The sequence below is a fragment of the Odontesthes bonariensis genome, chromosome 3 (assembly GCF_027942865.1).
Source record: "Odontesthes bonariensis isolate fOdoBon6 chromosome 3, fOdoBon6.hap1, whole genome shotgun sequence".
NCBI lineage: Eukaryota > Metazoa > Chordata > Actinopteri > Atheriniformes > Atherinopsidae > Odontesthes > Odontesthes bonariensis.
The window spans coordinates 27,929,512-27,947,729 of record NC_134508.1 but is presented as its reverse complement, the minus strand read 5'-3'; the positions used below and the strand labels follow the sequence as shown (position 1 = coordinate 27,947,729).

Here is an 18,218-nt window from a genome sequence, read left to right as displayed (position 1 = left end):
AGAAGTGTTTCCTTGAAATCTATTTTTGTTGGTTTGCTGTGCTTTGATCAGTACTGTTCTACTTACAACTTAAGGAGAAACATCCCCTGGAACCATGCTCACACTCTAAAGTCACTTCAGTATGTTGACTCTATGAAGGAGGTGAACATCAGAAGGAGTGCATCTTCACATGTTGCTTGTATCCTCAGCTGTAAATTGTACATTTGTAAATATGCGTCTGTTTCATTTAGCAAAGAGGGTGAAGCAGATGTCTTGGAAAATGGTTTCCTATTTGATCTACCTCAGCAGACTCTTTTAAATGCAGAGTGCTAATGGGAACATCATGTTTTTTCCACTAGTACAGGAAACCTATTACTCTCGGTGTACTGTTGACAGTGATTGTAAGTAAGCATTTCATCTTCAGCTCCTGTCACACATGATTTTTGCACAGTTACCGACTCCAGTTTCCAGTGTAAGGATTTATTTTATTTATTAGTGGATTCCTTTCAAAAGGTGGTTGGATTCATTCATGTCTTTTTAACAGAATTTTAAAAATGTATACGTAGACATTACACAGACTACTTGTAATAGTGTCTAAGTGCAGGAGGATATAAAACTGGCGGGATGGCAAGTTCCACTACTAATAATGATTAACATATAATAACATATTTGTTACTATTTCTTCTTTTTCCAATTCTGTTATTTCTCAAGCTGATAAGGTACTTCTATGACCTTAATGGAAAATTGATTCCAGCTCTTCATATCTCATATGAAGATGTTGAAGAACGTTTCACCGATTAAGATACACATGGCAAAAGGGCTTTTGTTACAACCCACTTTTGGATTCTGCAAAGTTTCTTTGTTGTCGCCACTTCTTATCTATGACTATATTTGGTTTCTGGTGGGCTAAACATTTGCTACCTCCTGGTAAACAAGATATCTGATCTGAATTGAGAGCATTTTAGGCCTTGCAGCTCAGGAAAGAATCCTCAGACTGTCTGAATCTGTGTGTTGTAGCTTACTTAGATTGATTTTGAATCATTTTGCAACTATTACATATATATAGTTTGATAACTGAGTATCAGTTTGCCTTCCACTAGATGCGATAAAGAATTGAGCTTAATTTAGGACTATGCACATCTGCCAGATCTGATTGCATATCAGCTGAACCAGTGTGTATTATATTTGCATATTTCATGGCTTTAACAACTTTTCCATTGTTTGACCTTTTTCAAATGGAGCTAAGGTGAGATATTTTAATAAGAAACAAATACTGTATGTATTTAAGTCCTGCAAACACAGGATGCAGCAGATTAAAAATTCACACCATTCAGGTGTAAATCCCGAGTGGCCCTGATTAGATTTTGTTGTTAGTTTCCTGTGGCCAAACAAGCTTGTGATGAATAGTCCCAATTCTCAGTAGGAAGAGGTCAGTCACAGAATGGGACTGGCTGTCCTTGCCATTTGAATTTTAGCTTTGCTCAGCTTTCCTTCACCGACGTGCCTGATGCTTACTCCGCTGACAGCAGTCCCGACTGAGCTCGAGATGCTTTGTAGAATATCTAATGAATCCCTGTTGAACCGACAGAAGCCCCAATTCATTGTTATGCACCAACGTACTGCATATTACAAATTTCTAGGTCACATAGGCAGAACCATATTTATCCTCAAAATGAAACGGGTTCTTTTTGGTGAAATCATTGCATTGATCCAGTTTTTCTCATATTTTCAACCCCACACTACCTTTAACTTCACCACTCAGCCCACGGCAGTAGCCTCTCTCAGGCAGAAAGTTAAATATGCCAGAACTCGGTCTCAACCCGAACAGCATGATTGACTGGAAGAAGAAGTGGATGGCAAGTCTGTCAGTGCGGCTATATTTAGTGTCTCTATTGCCTCGCCACATATGGTTGGATCACAGATTCCTTGTCTTTCGGGCTGAGGACTGAAATGTTAACCTGGGAGGCGGATTGGCTTATTGGAGATTTAAAGATCAACTGACTGATTTCGTGGCTGACTTTCTCTTCTAGTGAATGGCTCTTATTGATCAATTGTGATTTGGTATTTACTAAAAAGTGCAGAGGGCAACTAAAGGCTTAACTAATGTTGTATATAATATTATCTTGAATTTTCAGTTTGAGCAGCCTTCTCTTTTGCCTTTTTTTCTTACTAATTTTGATCAAACAGTGAAGCCAAGTTTGAGTTTCCAGGTCTTTTTCTTGCTCATACAGTATGCAGTTACTGGATGTTCATGCAGTAGCAGGAGTTGATACTGTTGAAATGGTGGCTGCTTGTGAGCAAGATGTACTTTTACTCTTTAGATCGCTTTTTTTTTTTTCCCTTCTGTAGCTAGAATTTGTGTTTGGCTGCTGGAAGTGCCTCCAAGCACATGTGACCTAAACTTTGATGTACCCAAATGCAACCCCAGTAGACACAGACGGACACCTGAGTTTCTGTTGTTGCTCTGAATTTCAACAGTATCTGCGGGTAACTAGTTAACAGTGACTGTGTTCTCTTTATGACATAGTTTGTCTCTATTTTTTTATGTCTTTATCTCCATAGGAGCTTAATGTGCGACAGTTGACACTTTCAACAGACAAGGACAAGTACGGTATCCGCCTGAGAGCTGAGCCAGACCACATGGTGTTGGGCAAGAGATTAAAGGGGGCCTTCAAAGCTGTGACTGCTTCTATCAAGGAGCTCAGCAGCGAACAGCTCGAGGCCTTCCAGAAGACAGGTATTACTGCCTGAAAACAGGCGCATTTTTCTTAACACAGATCTTTACATCAGGGAATTATTTCAGCATTTTGAAATGCACTTTAACTTTATAATGTTTCTGTATTCATTTTGCACCTTGTACTTTTGCTCCCCGCTGCTGTGACCTTAACAATCAAAGCAAATCGCTGGTATTTTTAAAACCCGTTTTAAATGCATTGCGACCTAAGGGGCAGCATCAAAGGATAAGTGCTTGTTTTTGCCACTGACTGGCTCAGATTGCTAAGTGACCAAAGCTGAACACAGAAAAAATGGCATGGCCATGTTGCCAGCCATACTCTCCATCCACAACACTTACAGACTGGCCTAATTACTGTCATTTTCATCACTTCATACGTATCCATGCCTGCGACTTTGTTTACATGCCGAAGCTAACTTTTACTGCAGTTTCATAAAATGGTAGGTTATCTGGTGGACTGTTATGAGGATGATAGTAAGTCATACAAACAATCGCTCATACTTTGATGCATTAATTGTCCCAGATGATCACATTGTAGCCATTTTGCAGTTTCCGGTTACAGTGCTATTAGTCCATATTGGAGTGATTCTAAGATTTTAGAGCCTGTTGGTAGTTCAGACTGAAGATGGGGGAAGGGGCTCTGATCTAAAAATGCCAGAATTTCCCTTTAATCAGTCAGCAGTGATGCTGCTTATCAAATAATGAGGAATTGAAGCGCTGTCAGTTAGTGTAAACAGTGAATCCTTGCTATAAAGTGTCACACTCTCACACACACAAAGAGCCAGTTTATCCCCAGAATGCAATCAGAGCTCGAGTAAGGATCAAAGCAGTGCAAGGTATCTTGTCTGTCCAATTATAGAAAGATGAGGACAGACCGCAGAGTCTCTGGGGAAGCAAGCAGCAGAGGTCAGCTGGGCTGTGGGAACTTCAGATTTCCAATCACTTGGATGTTTGAAGGCCAGCCAATTGGAGGGGGGGAAAGAGCATGAATGATGAAAGAGACGAGATAGATCTGGTCGGAAAAAATGTTGGGAAACTGAGATAAAAATGTGCTCTATATCACAGAGTTACAATACCAAACCTGAAAGACAAGATTTCTACGTTTATAGGAACAGATTTTAAGGAACTAAAATAAATAATGCGGTACCTATCTTTGGTTCAGATTTGGGGGGAAAAAAAGGAGTTGTACAGTGGTGGACCATAAGCTGAATAAGTGATGACTATAGCGATCAGTTGTCTTACTTTCATGACCCCTGTTTCAGAGTCTCACTCTGGGATACTCTCGTATCCCAGAGTGAGACTCATCTTGTTTTCCCCCGTGTTTTCCTCATTGCACCAATTCTTAATGGCTGGCGATTGTGATAACCACTACACCTCCCATTACATAGCCTGCACAACACAGCAGCATCCTTCAATATAAGCACCTCGTCTCGCTTTGCTCCAGTAAGGTTTGTCTGGTGAGACATCTCAATCATGCTACTCCGGGGTTAAGAAAGTAACCTAAAGTTCTCATTCATAGCACTTGTCTCACTATTGGATATGGAGAAACTCGAATTGCCAGACAAGCTTATCTCAGGTAACCACCAGCACTCAAGAGCCCCTTTCACACTGCCGAATAACCCGCGTTTAATCCGCGAATTTAGCGTGTCCGCTGTTGCGTTCACACTGCCGACCCGGGCTGCCGCGTCAACTCAACTCGCCTTTCGACCCGCGTCGGACCCTAGTCTTTTTGCCGAGGCGAGTTTGGTGTGAAAGCAATTGACGCAGGTCGGACGTGGGCGTGGCGTGACGTGAGGAGTTTAAAAGACAGAATGGACAGCTGATTCAGAACAACAGCGACAGGTGAGGACAAGTTTCACTCTGTTTTAGCCTACATCAAGTTCGAGACATTTTTTAATATGGCCAACTGGGGAGACAAGGAGGTCCGCGAGCTCCTCAGCCTCCGAGCAGAGGACGTTATTTACCTATAGTGCTCTTGTATTCTCCGCATATGTTCTTCGGCGGCATCCCACGTTGTAACCATCCACACCCCGTAAAATAACATCTCCATGAACTGCATATACAATTGCAAAAACGAGTCCTCAAGGTGTATTTAACCCTACCTCCGACGCATGGCTTGTGCCTACGTCATTGTACACGCCCAGCATTTTCTGTGTTTCGTGTGGCGCTCTGCCACTAGGCAACGCCCCCTGAACTCGGCTTCAGGCGACACGGGTCACCAACACGCCAAGCGTTCACATTGCTCGACGCGGGTCGAAGGTGCAATTTGGACCCGCTAAGGTAGCGGGTCGCAGTGTGAAAGGGGCTAAGGAGTGCCACTCTGCTCCAGCGAAGGGCCAAACATCAGCAGAGCATGAGCCGCACTAGAAGCAGACGCATCAGCCCCGTTTCCACTATGCAGTCCGGTACGGGTCGGTTCAGAGCGGTTTGCTTATTTTAGTGTTTCCACTACCACTAAAGCGTACCGGTCCCATGGTACCCGTTACCATTTTTGTAACACTTCTGCTTTGTATTTGATTGCCGCAAAAATGGCAAAGAGTGGTTTCAACCGGACCGCGAGCCAGTGTCGCATTAAGCTGAAGAAGCTTGGAGGTGGTCGAAATTATGGATGTTATTTACGCTTCGGCATGCACTCCGCCCACCCTTGAGGGTCCCCTTTGTACAGTGGGAACACAAAGCTGACCCCAAAGCGACCCGACCCGTACTGACAGTGGAAACGAGGCTATACAGTCTATGAAACTGAGCAAAGGTGAGAGGTAAAGACCAACTTGCAGCTGCACAAATGTCCTGAAAGGAAACCCCTTTCAACAGGGCCCAGGATGCAGCCAGGCCATGAGTGGACTGAGCACGTAGGTGCCTGCAAGCTAGAAGGCTAGAGCAATTGCTCCCACAATCCAGTCTGAAAGCCATTGCTTTGTGACAGGACTGCTCGTATGGGGTTCGGCCCATGAAACAAAGAGTTGGTTGTTCTTTCCAAACCCTTTACTCTGTCGAAATACATGCAGAGTGTAAATTGGACACAACAAATGCAGTCGTCGTTCTTCAGGCACAAAAAAAGGTGGTGAGAGAATGCCATAAGGACACATTGTGAGCATGAGCCCACCATCTTGGGTACAAAAGCAGGGTTGGGTTTCAGTGAAACCCTGACATTCACAGTAGCAAACGGGGGGCAGGAAGAAAGCATGAATATCACTGACATGCACCATAGGTGCCAAAGCCAGCAGCAACAGTGTTTGAAGTCAGTGTCTTCTAGCGACTCAAAAGCAGGACCGGAGAGACCATCCAGCACCACTGCCAAATTCCATGAGAGTGTCAGGGGTCTGGACACTGGAAGAATCCTCTGTGCCCACTTCATGAAATAGCAAACTGTGGGAGGTTGGTTGGCCAATTTCCCTTCAAAGCCCACATGGCATGCAGAGATAGCAGCCAGGTAAACCTTAACTGTAGAAAAAGTCTTCTGTTTGTCAAATCACACCAACAGAACACAGGAACGGGATCCCTCTCTGAGGCACCACTTCTCAAACAACCCCTTCTTACTGTCATAAAGAGACCTAGTGGAGGATGCTCTTGCGCTCTGAATATTTTTGATCACAATCTGAGGCAACCCCACCGTGCTTAAATTGCACCAATCACAGGCCAGACTCATAGAGCCAGGTGTTTTGGGTGAGGGTGAACCCCCCCTGAGTCAGCATGTCCCTCCAGGAGCTCCTATGGCTGTCGGCAAAGAAGCTGATAAAGCTGCCAGCCAGTACACTGCTGACCAGTGCGGAGCTACTAGAATTAGTGAGTGTCCGTGTTCCCTCACTCTGTACAGAGAGGGAGCAATCAGGGCCAGAGTGCGTGCCTAGATCACAGATGAATAAGAACAGTGTATATTGTGCGTTCTCCCTTGGCTCAAACAGATCCATTGCATCTCCATCTTCTCTGGTGATGGAGGCTAGTGTCTCTTTATGTTTGCTAGCTGGAGTGCTGGCTAAGAGTGCTAAACAATCGGGATGGGCATAATGAGATAAATGCTTCTGGGGAATAGGCAGGGGGGTATATCCCATAGTTAGACATCGAAATGAATGCTATGAATGACAACTTCCTGAGGTAGTGTTTTAGAAAAAATGTTAAAGCAGGAAAGCTAATTGCACACATTTTATCTTTTAAACAACTTTTCTGAGCACAACTCACATAAAGCTTTCTCCTCTTTACTATATTTTGGCAAGAAAATAATTGGAGCTTGGTGGCTTTTATTACTTATACTTTTGATCCTATTATTATGTTTCATAAAGTAGAGAAAAGGGGTTAAGGCAGAAGATGGAAAATGGCAAAAAAAAAAGCAGGGAGGGACACAGTAAATCAAAGTGTGGAAATCTGAAATTAGAGAAAAAAACAGAGTGATGGTTTCATTCAGCCTCCAGGTATTGAGAAGTGAAGAGAGCAGAGTAACATGGTCATGGTTTTCAGTTAGAACACAGACATGTCTAATTGCTGCCACGGGCAAAATGGAGATGTTTTAGAGGTGGACAGTTTTCTGCACCACTTTACAGCTCAGATTGAGCATGGATCTGAGAAAATGAAACTTAAGACAATTTTACAATAAAAGCAAATACCAGTCTAGACACCAGATGATCCAAAACAAACTTAACCTAGAAGCAAGTCTCAAGACAGAGATATCTTTAATTAGTTTGACTGTAACCAAAACCCTTCCAAAGATTGCACACTGCCATAGAAAGGTTCAATTCACTTGATCAGAGGGTAGTTTATTCAAATTTAATGGTATATTTCTATTTAGTGTAGATGAAGGACAGTTTGAATCATATCCATTCCCCTGTTCTCTTTTTTGATATATATATATCTATATATATATAGATATAGATATATATATATATTCTTGTTTCCTTAACAGAATTATGCACAATGCATTTATTGTATCACATATAGCTAAAGGGTCCCTAAGGTGAAGAAAATACTGTATCATTCTGATTTTGCAGACACACACTTAAAACAGCTTAAATGATTTAATGGATCCGGTTTTTGTTTGAACCAATAAATGTCATTATTCTGTGTAATGCTGCAGTAGTGATGTAGTCTTGTTAACATTTAAGGATCCATCATCGTGGACGGCCATGAGCTTCATGAGGACGACCTGAGGCTGATGTACACCTTCGATCAGAGCTCTGGCTCCGCTGCGCAGTACGAAGCACACTCTGATGCACAGGTATGCTTGGATAGAAAACACAGCAGTTTTCCGTACTGCAAGGTAGCTCCACAACATGCGATTTTAGATGTTTTTGCCCACGTTCACTGCAACCACATTTCCATAGCAGGGGCTTGTCTTTGAACATCTCTCACTGTGCAATGTGAGACTACTTGTTTTAGTCACAATCTAATCACCTCGATTCTTTCACGTTGGTCATCTTTCATCCGGGACGACCAAGAGTTGCAGTGTGCTTTAGCAGAGAAATTGATAAGCTCTCATCTAAAAGACAAGAAAAAAGCAATTCTTGATCATCTTTGGTCAAACATAGGTTCTGTGTTTATTCAGTTGTTAGCGTTGCTATCAGCGCTTTCATTGTGTGTTTGCCTCCACATTTATCAGATTCATCCAACTTGAAGTGCTCTTGAAATTCCTCCCATCATGGCCTTGCTTACCCTCAAAACACCTTTTGTCTCAGTTGTTTACTAAACCTGCGCGCTGATGATTTTTATTTTATTTCGTCAATTTATGAAACCCCATAAAGGGTTGAATATGTATGAATATGAAAATGTTCATCCACTCTTTTCAAATTTGTATCACTTGTTAGCACAGTGATGAAGTGGCACAGATACACTTGTACTGTGGCTGCCCCTCTCCTCCCCTCTTCACTGACAGATTACCTGCTCTTGTTGGGTATGTTAAGGTACAAAGTGTGATGTAACTGATCTAAAAGAACAGATACAGAGAGGGGAAATGCTGCTCTGCTGCTGTACAAGGCTGTGCCAGGCTGCCATATCCTGTAAATGCATTTATGTGTCTTTGCGGGGTGGGTGATATATGAAATCATTTCACGGCGAAGTGGAAACCAGCACGTATGCCTTTCCCACAGGCCCTCTCTAATCAGTGCTCCTCCAACCGTATACACACCACACGGCTGCACCTTAATACCAGTGTACTGAGCTGGCTCTTTAAGTCTCGCTCATACGCACTCACTCTAACTCTCATGCTCCCATCTGTCTGCATCTCTATTTTCTTTCTGGTTCTTCATTGCTTTTATGAACATTCACTTTACTTAAGTCGAGCCTGTGAAAGGGATGGAAAGAGCCTCGATGTTCGCGTTATTTGCTATTCACGTGAGACTGCTCAGTAAATCAAGTGAGGTTCATCACTAAAGTCATCTTGGAGTCGCAGTTTTCTTACAGCAAGGCGGCGTATCAACATGTGTGAATGGGAGCTGTGAAAAATATTGTGTTCAATCAGCTGCAGCTCAAACTCTTTTAATCTGTTAAAAATATGAAATATTGTAATATTGTAGTTTCTCTTGAAATTCACATCCCTAGAAGGAAGAGAGTTTTCGACAGTACTGTTATTGATTTCTTTAATGATTTGATAACACAATCCGTCCGAGTCTTTTAAACAAACGATCAGAAGCCAAATTAACTCTTTGCTGCTGCCCGTCGGCGTTTTATGTACTGTATATGTTACAAGGTCCGACGTAGATTTCTCTTGAAAAATGTTTGGTAAAAGCACAGAGCTTACTCAAACGTGACAATTAATTGTCATTGGAAAGCAGTGCTTGTCTGGCAGATCTCAAAGATGCCTCTTTTGCAAAAAGTTTGTCTTAAAACACTTGTAATGAAAAAAAAGTTATTATACCCTATTCACAGGTGACGCCTCCTCTTTATTAAAATAATTTCCCTTCAATATTTTAAAACATTACAAGACTTTATCTTCATATAAAAGATTATTAAATATATTTATGTGAAATTTGCCCAGCAGTATGCAGTTATTGTTGCCATGAACAAATGAGACACTATGAGGACACAATATCAAAAATTTAACATTGAATCTTGCCTTGAATCACCCAGCATGCTTCTTGCAGCTGATATGGAAACCTTTGATAGATTCATGCTGAGTTTACCCTTTTATTAAAAAAAAAAAAGAATGCTTTTCTTCTATCATATGCCTCTGTTGGCACACCTTTTTAGTAGAATGAGACTAAAACGTAATTCTTGTCAGTCTTGTTTGTTTCCAAAACTGCTCATTTATAAGAGTTTTCCCAAACTATGACACTTCCAACCTTTTATTTCCTGAGAATTCTCAGTTTGGTTTTGGACACTCGGAAAAACATAATGCCTACAAAGCCAAAAAACGGAATAAACTGAAAGCCCTTTATCAAAGTCCGAGCAAGTTCATGTAAATGCTGTGATTATCTAAATGCTTATGGTAACTCTTCTTTCACCTCTCTTTCTCTGTGGTCATATAGGTCCTCGTGCTGTTGGACGTCAGCCCTGACCAGTCCATGGTGGATGAGGGCGTTGCCAGGGAGGTCATCAACCGTATTCAGAAACTACGCAAGAAGGTGGGGCACTTATCTCAGAAGCCCCAGTAGCTCAGGAGACAAGAGTGACACATAACACTCTACGATTACATTTTACAATCCAGTGTTTAATAACTGGGGTCTGACATAGTTTAAAAAGCCAGTGTGCGTAATGGGATCTGCTTCAGCCTGTGCACAACATGCGACTGAGCTCATATGAGAAGTTTTTCTTTCGACTTCAACTTTTGAATGTTTATGTTTACGTGGCTGGTCTTCGTGAAACGCAAATCTTAATTTTGCCAGATCAACCTCCACACAGACACTGCCTTCATATGCAAGGTAGTAGCCCCCCCATAGACATTATTCTTTTATCAACAGGTTGGTGTAGCAGTCGTATATTATATATATGTATATATATATATATAGAGAAAAATTTTTGTTCTATTTCCCTCCCTTTAATCAGCCCTGTTCCCACCCTTCCTTCTTATGTCCCATGCCATTGTCAGGGCAGTTTTGAAATCTTTCCACTGCAGCGTCACAGTTAGAGGTTTCTCCATCATAAGGCAGGCTTAATGGAAGCTTAATTACAGTCTGGCCCCTTTCAGATTCTAATGTTGGAGCTTTGAAGTGGTCTGGGGAGTAAAGACGGATTAGCCAACAGCCCCTTGCTTTCACAAGAAACAAACAGTTTTTTCCGTCCCCCTATAGCAGCGTTGTGCACTGGCTCCCAGCCAGACTAAATTCCTCTTGTTATTTCAAACTGAGATAAGTTAGGAATTTTCCACCATGTGGTTGGGAATTAATTTTCAGCAATTCATGTTGAATAGTAGTTTGTGGGTGTGCATGAGTTATCACTGTTTGTGTGGCATGCTGGGTTGGGAGACAAGGGTCAGCATCTCCCCTTCTTTAATACACTGCTCGCCAACTGGAGATCTTTATATCTTTATCTGACACAAACACACACACTGTGTACATCCCCACCAGGTTCAGTACCTTGACACGGGGAAGCCTATAAACCTCCCTCCATTGATTGACAGCTCCTTTGTATCTAGCTAACGTTGTTCTTCTGCCCTTGAGCCATGTATTGCAGTTGAAGCATGCTTGCAGGCATGTATTTGCACTACTGTGTGCATGGTCGTGCACACACGAGCACAGCTGCTCTCTGCAGATTAGAATGAGATCATTGTGTTTAAATGTGTCAAGGTGAGTGTAAGTATGCTGCAAACTATGCCAAAATAGATGGGCTTTCATCCAGTATGAATGTCCCCTTCTTCCCTTCTGTCTTCATTCTGTTTTCTGCTTTTGATTCTCAGCTCTCTATTTTCTTCTTTGTCCTTCCATTTTTCTTAACCTCGTCTCACACAATTACTTAAAACGAGGGTTTTAAGTAATTGTGTTGCTCATGCCAATTGCTAATAAGAATGGAAACATTTACAGTGAAAACATTTTTGAATGATGTGCTGCTGGGTTAAACTCTGCTGGAAATTCTCTTTTGAAGCATGGTATTGCCAACGGGAAGATTGTTTACACGTAGGATTTAGCTTTCCAAAGTTCAAGTGGTGCTTTGATATGACCCCAAGTCCAGACGAGTTGAAGAGGAAACGTCTAGGACGTACTTTAGGACAGAAGCAAAACACAGAGCTTGTGTATGGCTCTTCCTCCCTGATGCCTTGCAGCCCTATATATCATTATAACTGTATTTTCCCTTCAGACACCTTCACTTCATTTCAGAAAAATGACACACCTGGTATATGTTTACATAAAACGCTTTGCCATATCTCTCACTTGATTGTCTAAGGGTCATTTGGTGCCATCAGATGAGATAACTGTGTACTACCGCTGCCAGCCAGAGGGGGAATACTTGGGCTCTGTGATCCAGGCTCATACTGACTTTATTCTGGCCACCATCAAGGCTCCACTTCTGCCCTTCCCTGTCCCAAAGACGTCCAACGTCATCATAGAGGAAAAAACTCGGGTATGAATGGAGGGGAATCCGGGTTTCTGTTTGCTATAATATGATTCTGGCTCTGTGTAATGGAAAGATGAAAAATGCTGGTATCATGTTGATGTGAGTGAAACTGGACATGTCGCATACATTGATTAATATCCTAATAGGAGCGTATGTTGATTAAAGTTTTTCCATCTTACTTATTGATTTCCATATTACTTCTTTGTGAATATATGCATTGTTGTCATGTCATAATTAGAATTTAAGTCTAAAAAGATCCTTTACTTTGACTCATTGATGCTCTGTTCTTGTTTTTGCAGCTGAAGGATTCAGACTTGGAGTTAACTATAATAAAGGGATCTTCAGCCCCGAGAGCTCTACTAAATGGACCAGCTTGTGCATATGTCAACCTGAGGGTGAAAGTCAACAACAAAGAGCAAGGTAACATACGTGAAGAGCTGTTACATTTTTCACTGTACAACTTTCAACAGAACAAAGCAAAAGCTGACTGATAATTACAAACACACATTTCTAACATTTCAATTTTCAATATGTGGCCTTGCTCATAGATTCAGTCGCATTGTCGTACCTGTAATGCACTTCATGAACTCTTTGGCTTTGTTGATTATTCTGTTTTGTTTCTTTTTTCCATTCAGAGGGGGTAGTGCTGTTGGAGAATCCCAAAGGGGATAACAAACTAGACTTGGCCAAACTGAGGAAAGTGTGCAGCAGCATCTTTGGAACCAATAATGCCCAGCTCAAATTCTTCAACGGTGGGACTGGTAAGAAATGTTTTGGTTCCACAGACGGATATAAAAGCCTCTCTTTCCCTTCTGTTTTGTGACAAAAGTCTACTGTTCCTCCTGTTGCCACCTTCTTGCTACCATATCTTGTTTAAAACACGGTTATTATTACATTGCTAAAGCTATTGCAGCCATCTGCATAGCCCAGAACTAGACAAATTGTAGATGAAAAAGTCAACACTTTTATGTAGTACATTGAAATACTAAATGATACTTTCAAGTATTTAATCTATTTATTAGTTTTCCTTATGCAGCGTTTACTATATTACTCATGTTCATATATCTGATCTCACTATGCCTATCTGACAATATCTGAGTAGTGTGGCCAGTAAACTCACCGATATGTACATCAGCTCGTGCTGAATATTGGTGGAAACATATCAGTGGATGTATCAGTCAATAAAGGACTTCTGGCAAGTCGACTCCCCAAAGAATGACTTATGTGAAAATGATTTAGAAAAAATGCGCATCGTACAACCGTTCTTCTGTGTCTTTAATACAGAGTTGACAAGCAAAGCGGACCTTCAGGCTCTGAGTGGTAAAACTTTGTCCGTGACTTCAGGCCCGCCCTCTCCTGGCCCCGCCCCCAGCAGTGACTCCCTGCTGTGTCCGTATGTGAACCTGCTACTGTGCAATGCACAGCCAGCTGGTGAGAAACATGCATACATATACAATCTAACAAGTCCTTCACATTGTTCACAGGCTTGGTATGTGTTTTGTCATCATAATCAACAAATCGGTGTGACTATTTGGTAAATGTGTCATTATAATCAGGGACGCCATCACAGCTTTTCTCTTTTAACAAATGTCTGCAAAAGGTCTGAACGTTTGTTTTTGATTAGTCAGCTCAGACACTGTAATATACATTCTTAGTCCTTAGAAATCATGGGAAAAGTACAATGATATTTTATTGAAAGTTGTGCATCCATATTTGAGATTGAGGCTAACTTTAAAAGAATAGTTTGCCATTTTTTGTTTCTCTGGCTTTTGTCACTTAGCTGCAAATCAAATATACCCTTTGGAGCCTTTAAAGATTGATGGACTTATTCGACATCTGTGGGAGTGCTAGCTGACAAGATCTATACTTTCATTTTGGTGCAGTTATTGCAAAGCTGCTGCCAAGAGCAAGGTTAGGCAGTTGGCCTGTTTAAGAAAAAACAGGAAATACTTTTTTTTTATGTGCTTTATAGAATCCACATAAAAACCCAAATACAAAATGGGGTTTTTACAATATGTGGCTTCATTTTTACTGCGTATACTTCAGAGTAGCTCTAATATTCTCATCTAAATCTGATCTAGAGTGCAAATGTATTTCCAAAAACACCAAACTGTTAATTATACTAGTTTATACAAAGTTATTGAAATATAATGATGACTCTCTCATATCATCAGCTGACAAGTAAAAGTACCTGGTTATATCCTCTAAATGAATGACTGAATATTCACGTTTTCATTTTGCTGAAGATTATTGGTTATTATACAGTTCTATCCTTTGAGTCATTCAGACTCATCCCCTTTTGACCTTGTCCCCCTACCACTTCATTTACAACCTGATCAGCTCGTCCCCAGTAAGGATGCCTTTTCCTCCTCTTTCCCATCCTTCTTCCCATGGCCATGTTTGGGGCTGTTACATACTCTCTTTGGACGGATGTATTTTAATTTTCAAAAGGAGCGACGTTTGTCTAATTCATTTGTTTCTCCTTTAGAATGCCAGGCTGGAGAGATGGGCACCCTCCTGCTGGTGAATCCAGTTGACCAGAATGCGCTGCATTACTCAGGCCTGCTCTCCGAAGCTGCCAAGGTTTTCGGCCTCCGCAGCAGACGGCTCAAACTCTACCTGGACCAGGACCTTACTCAAGGTAAGATGATAAGATGGCGGTGATCATTACTGAACGTAGTTACTATATAGGAAGGCATGCAATGAGGGGAAAAATCCAAATTTATTTTTTAACCTTCCTCTTCTACCATGTTCTAAGACGATCCTTGTGCATGTTTTAACAAGACAAAATGTACTACTTTGGTGATATTGAGGCTAAAGCTGCACTTTCAATAAAGAAAAGAAAATGTAAATGTATTTTAATTATACAGCCCTTTACAAACAATCATTACGATGTACCAAAGTGCTTTACAGTAGGTAATAAATAAAGAGAAGAATAAGTAAAAACAATAAAAGAACAGTGAAAGCAATAAAATACAACAAAATCAAATTAGATAAAATAAGACAAGTGTCATCGTACTACTAACTACTACATACTACTGTAAAAGTAAAGAACTACATCACAAAAAAAGTTTTGCTTCGAGTTAGTTGAATAAGTGTTAAAGTGCTTATTACAGAATGAATAGACCAGGGGCTTCCACCTCTACTTAACCAGCGTGCACTGTTTCACTGCTGCATGCGTTTTAGTCTGGATATGTAATTGTGAACACATTTATAAGCATTTTCACCTTGCAAAGAAAACAAATGGCCTCAGTAATGTTTAGCTCCAGATACTATAGCACTTTTTCATTTGTTGACCAGTAGACATTACAGTTCCATCCGGCAACATTGGATACATTTAAAATGTTATTTCTCTGAGTCTTGGCAGTAAGTTTATAGATCAAAGCCAAGTTTAGTCAACATTGCCCTGGTCATGCTACACAACATATTTCTCTTGGGTTCAGGATTTTTGAAGTTCTGTTGGGTTCACTCTACACTTCTGATTGGTGACGGGTGTTCTCACCCTACTGGACTGAACTTACCCTTCTGACTCTTTATCAGCTCTTTGCAAACACGCAGTTAAGTGTAAACTAACGTCCCCTGGAGCCAATTTTTTTATTTTTTTATTTTTCATGTTCTGGGATTTTATAAGTGATCACTCAGATTGAATGTTGGTCTCAAATGTAGACCAACAGACTGTTAATCTTTGTGTATGTGTGTTTTTCAGAGCTGCCCTCCGATTCGTCAGTAAAATCCCTCGACACCAAAACGCTGTTTGTGAGAGTCCTTCCAACCACCGCTGAAGCATAAATCCACAGACGCCGTCTTAGGAACATTTATTTTAGGTGTGGCCCCTCAGCAAAGTTTTCTACTACCCAAAAGCCCCACTGATGCACGGCGAATTTATGAAAGCATGAAGTGGCAAATGGAAATCCTGATGCAATGCTGGTTTGTCTGTCAAGTTCACAAGTGTCTCTCTCAAGATTACATAAGATACAAAATGTCCATGTTCCAAGATGTTAGGAGATTTCCTATGATTAAATTTAACCGAGATCTGCTTTAATTAATTTGGTCTCTCTTTGGACATCTTTCACATGCACATAGTTTTGGAAGTAACTGTGACTTTTGAAAGTGACTGAATCTGTTGGGGCAACAGTTTATATGTTTCACTTAAAAAAAAACAATCCACTGGAAGAACCGAATGATTGGTCCTACATAACCAGTGAGTAATCTCGTTGGAGAGACGTTTGGATAACGACGTGAAGTTGCTGCCCGTGAAAACTGGAAAAATTGTCTGAAGTAAGAACAAATGAACATGAAACTGCTTGGAAAGAAATTTCAATGGTCCATATATTCCACATTTAAATTTTTTTTTTCCCAGTAACTTCTTGAGAATAAGGTTCCAGGAAACCGTCTAAGTCAATTAACTGTCACTGTTACCAATGGATGATTCTCTTTATTATGATAATGATGCAGATTACTTCCCTCCATGGCTTATTTTCAGTGTGCTCAGTCCAAAGTAATTATGTTTTGACACATAATTGCAGAGAGTTTGGGCCATTGTGCTTCTACACCATTGAAAATTTAACAGATAAACCTATTGTGTTCATTGCGCTGGGGAATTTTAGACAATGGAGAAGGCATTTAAAAGGTGAAATGGATTTTTGGGCTGCTGTACCTAAGGGAGACAAAAGGGTTCTGTCAAAAAAGAACAACAAATAGATAATGTGCTGTTTTAAGTGACAAGCGGAATAAATCAAAAGTGAATAAGAATCTGTGTTTTCTTCCTTTTTTCACTCAATCGTTCTTTCTTTCAGTTCACTCAGACCTGGCTGAGGGGGGACACAATGTCTGTGGGATTCTGCAGAAAATGTGCTTTGCTTCATTATTAAGGTTGTTTTTGACCGACTGTGGTTTTGTTTAGCAGCAAGGTCAGAGAACAAATTCAGCAAATTGGATTATAAATGCCCAGAGCAGAACAAAGGGATATTAAGTTAGACATTCTGGGAAAACACTTGGCTTTCTTGACTTGATTTGAATGTGAAAACTAATTCTTCTCTCATGTATTCATTAGTAAGGAAGCTACAGCGGCCTATTAGTTAACCTCTGTTCATATGCTGGAAACGCACAAAACAAGGTGGCGCGGTTCAGTCTAAAAGAGACGAGACCTTTTGACAAAACCAGTACGTTTAAAGCTCGTTCTGTCTTGTTTGTAGCTGATGAAGAGATGTTCTCTTGTTAATGTAAAATATAATATGTAGTCAAGAGGTAACACACACACATATTTTATTTTATTTGCCATCAACATTTGTTTTCAAACAAATCGCATTACATTATTATCTTTGGGGGCTGCCTGGTGTTTTTGTGGTTAGCACCGTCGCCTCACAGCATGAAGCTCCTTTCTTTGAATCTCAGCTGGGCCTCTCCCTATGCATGTGTGGGTTCTCTCCAGGTACTCTGGCCTTCCTCCTGCTGTTTAAAAAACGTGCGTGTTTGGTTAATTGGTGGTTCTGAATTGATCCTAGGAATGAGTGTAAGCATGCGTGAGTGTTAATCTAATTTTGTCTCTGTGTTGGCACTGTGATGGATCGGTGACAAGTTGCGGGTGTATCTCGCCTTTGGTCCGATTGCAACTGGGATTTGCTCCAGCCCTGGATTGGATTGAGTGGAAATAGAAAATGGATGGATGGCCAATCAGCTTTGGAGCACCATTTAGAAGAGATTTCGAGCCAGATTTGGTCCGTGATTGTGCTCTGCTAAGATAACTTGGCCCAGCCATTTGCTACTTTTTGAAATTGTATCAATTCTTTCTTCAAACTCTGCGAGATAAATGTCAAGCTTAAATATGTGTTTAGCATAACCACACAGAGAATTTACTCGACATTAGAAACATCTATTCATTATTTGTCATCCTTTTTTTAATTTCTAACTAACTGTTAAGGTCGGCCTCAACAGTGATCTAGCAGCTCCAGCAGAAACCGCTGTGAGTCTTGCATGCTGGTCTCAATGGGCATAGTGTTTATCCACACCATTCCAGGTTTGGCCAGGATAA

At 41.0% G+C, this 18,218-nt stretch overlaps 1 protein-coding gene across 1 annotated transcript in view; it reads left to right on the top strand.

The window, feature by feature from the left end:
* The window catches only part of iars1 (isoleucyl-tRNA synthetase 1), a 57,286-nt gene extending 40,347 nt beyond the window's left edge, over positions 1 to 16,939 (top strand). The window contains exons 26-34 of the mRNA XM_075461398.1: positions 2,542 to 2,716; positions 7,807 to 7,919; positions 10,165 to 10,260; positions 12,017 to 12,193; positions 12,487 to 12,607; positions 12,823 to 12,948; positions 13,472 to 13,618; positions 14,676 to 14,828; positions 15,894 to 16,939. Of these exons, the coding sequence (XP_075317513.1) occupies positions 2,542 to 2,716; positions 7,807 to 7,919; positions 10,165 to 10,260; positions 12,017 to 12,193; positions 12,487 to 12,607; positions 12,823 to 12,948; positions 13,472 to 13,618; positions 14,676 to 14,828; positions 15,894 to 15,976 (1,191 nt within the window). The 3' untranslated portion in view covers positions 15,977 to 16,939. The remainder of the gene's footprint in view (positions 1 to 2,541; positions 2,717 to 7,806; positions 7,920 to 10,164; positions 10,261 to 12,016; positions 12,194 to 12,486; positions 12,608 to 12,822; positions 12,949 to 13,471; positions 13,619 to 14,675; positions 14,829 to 15,893) is intronic.
* The last annotated feature ends 1,279 nt before the right edge of the window (positions 16,940 to 18,218 follow it).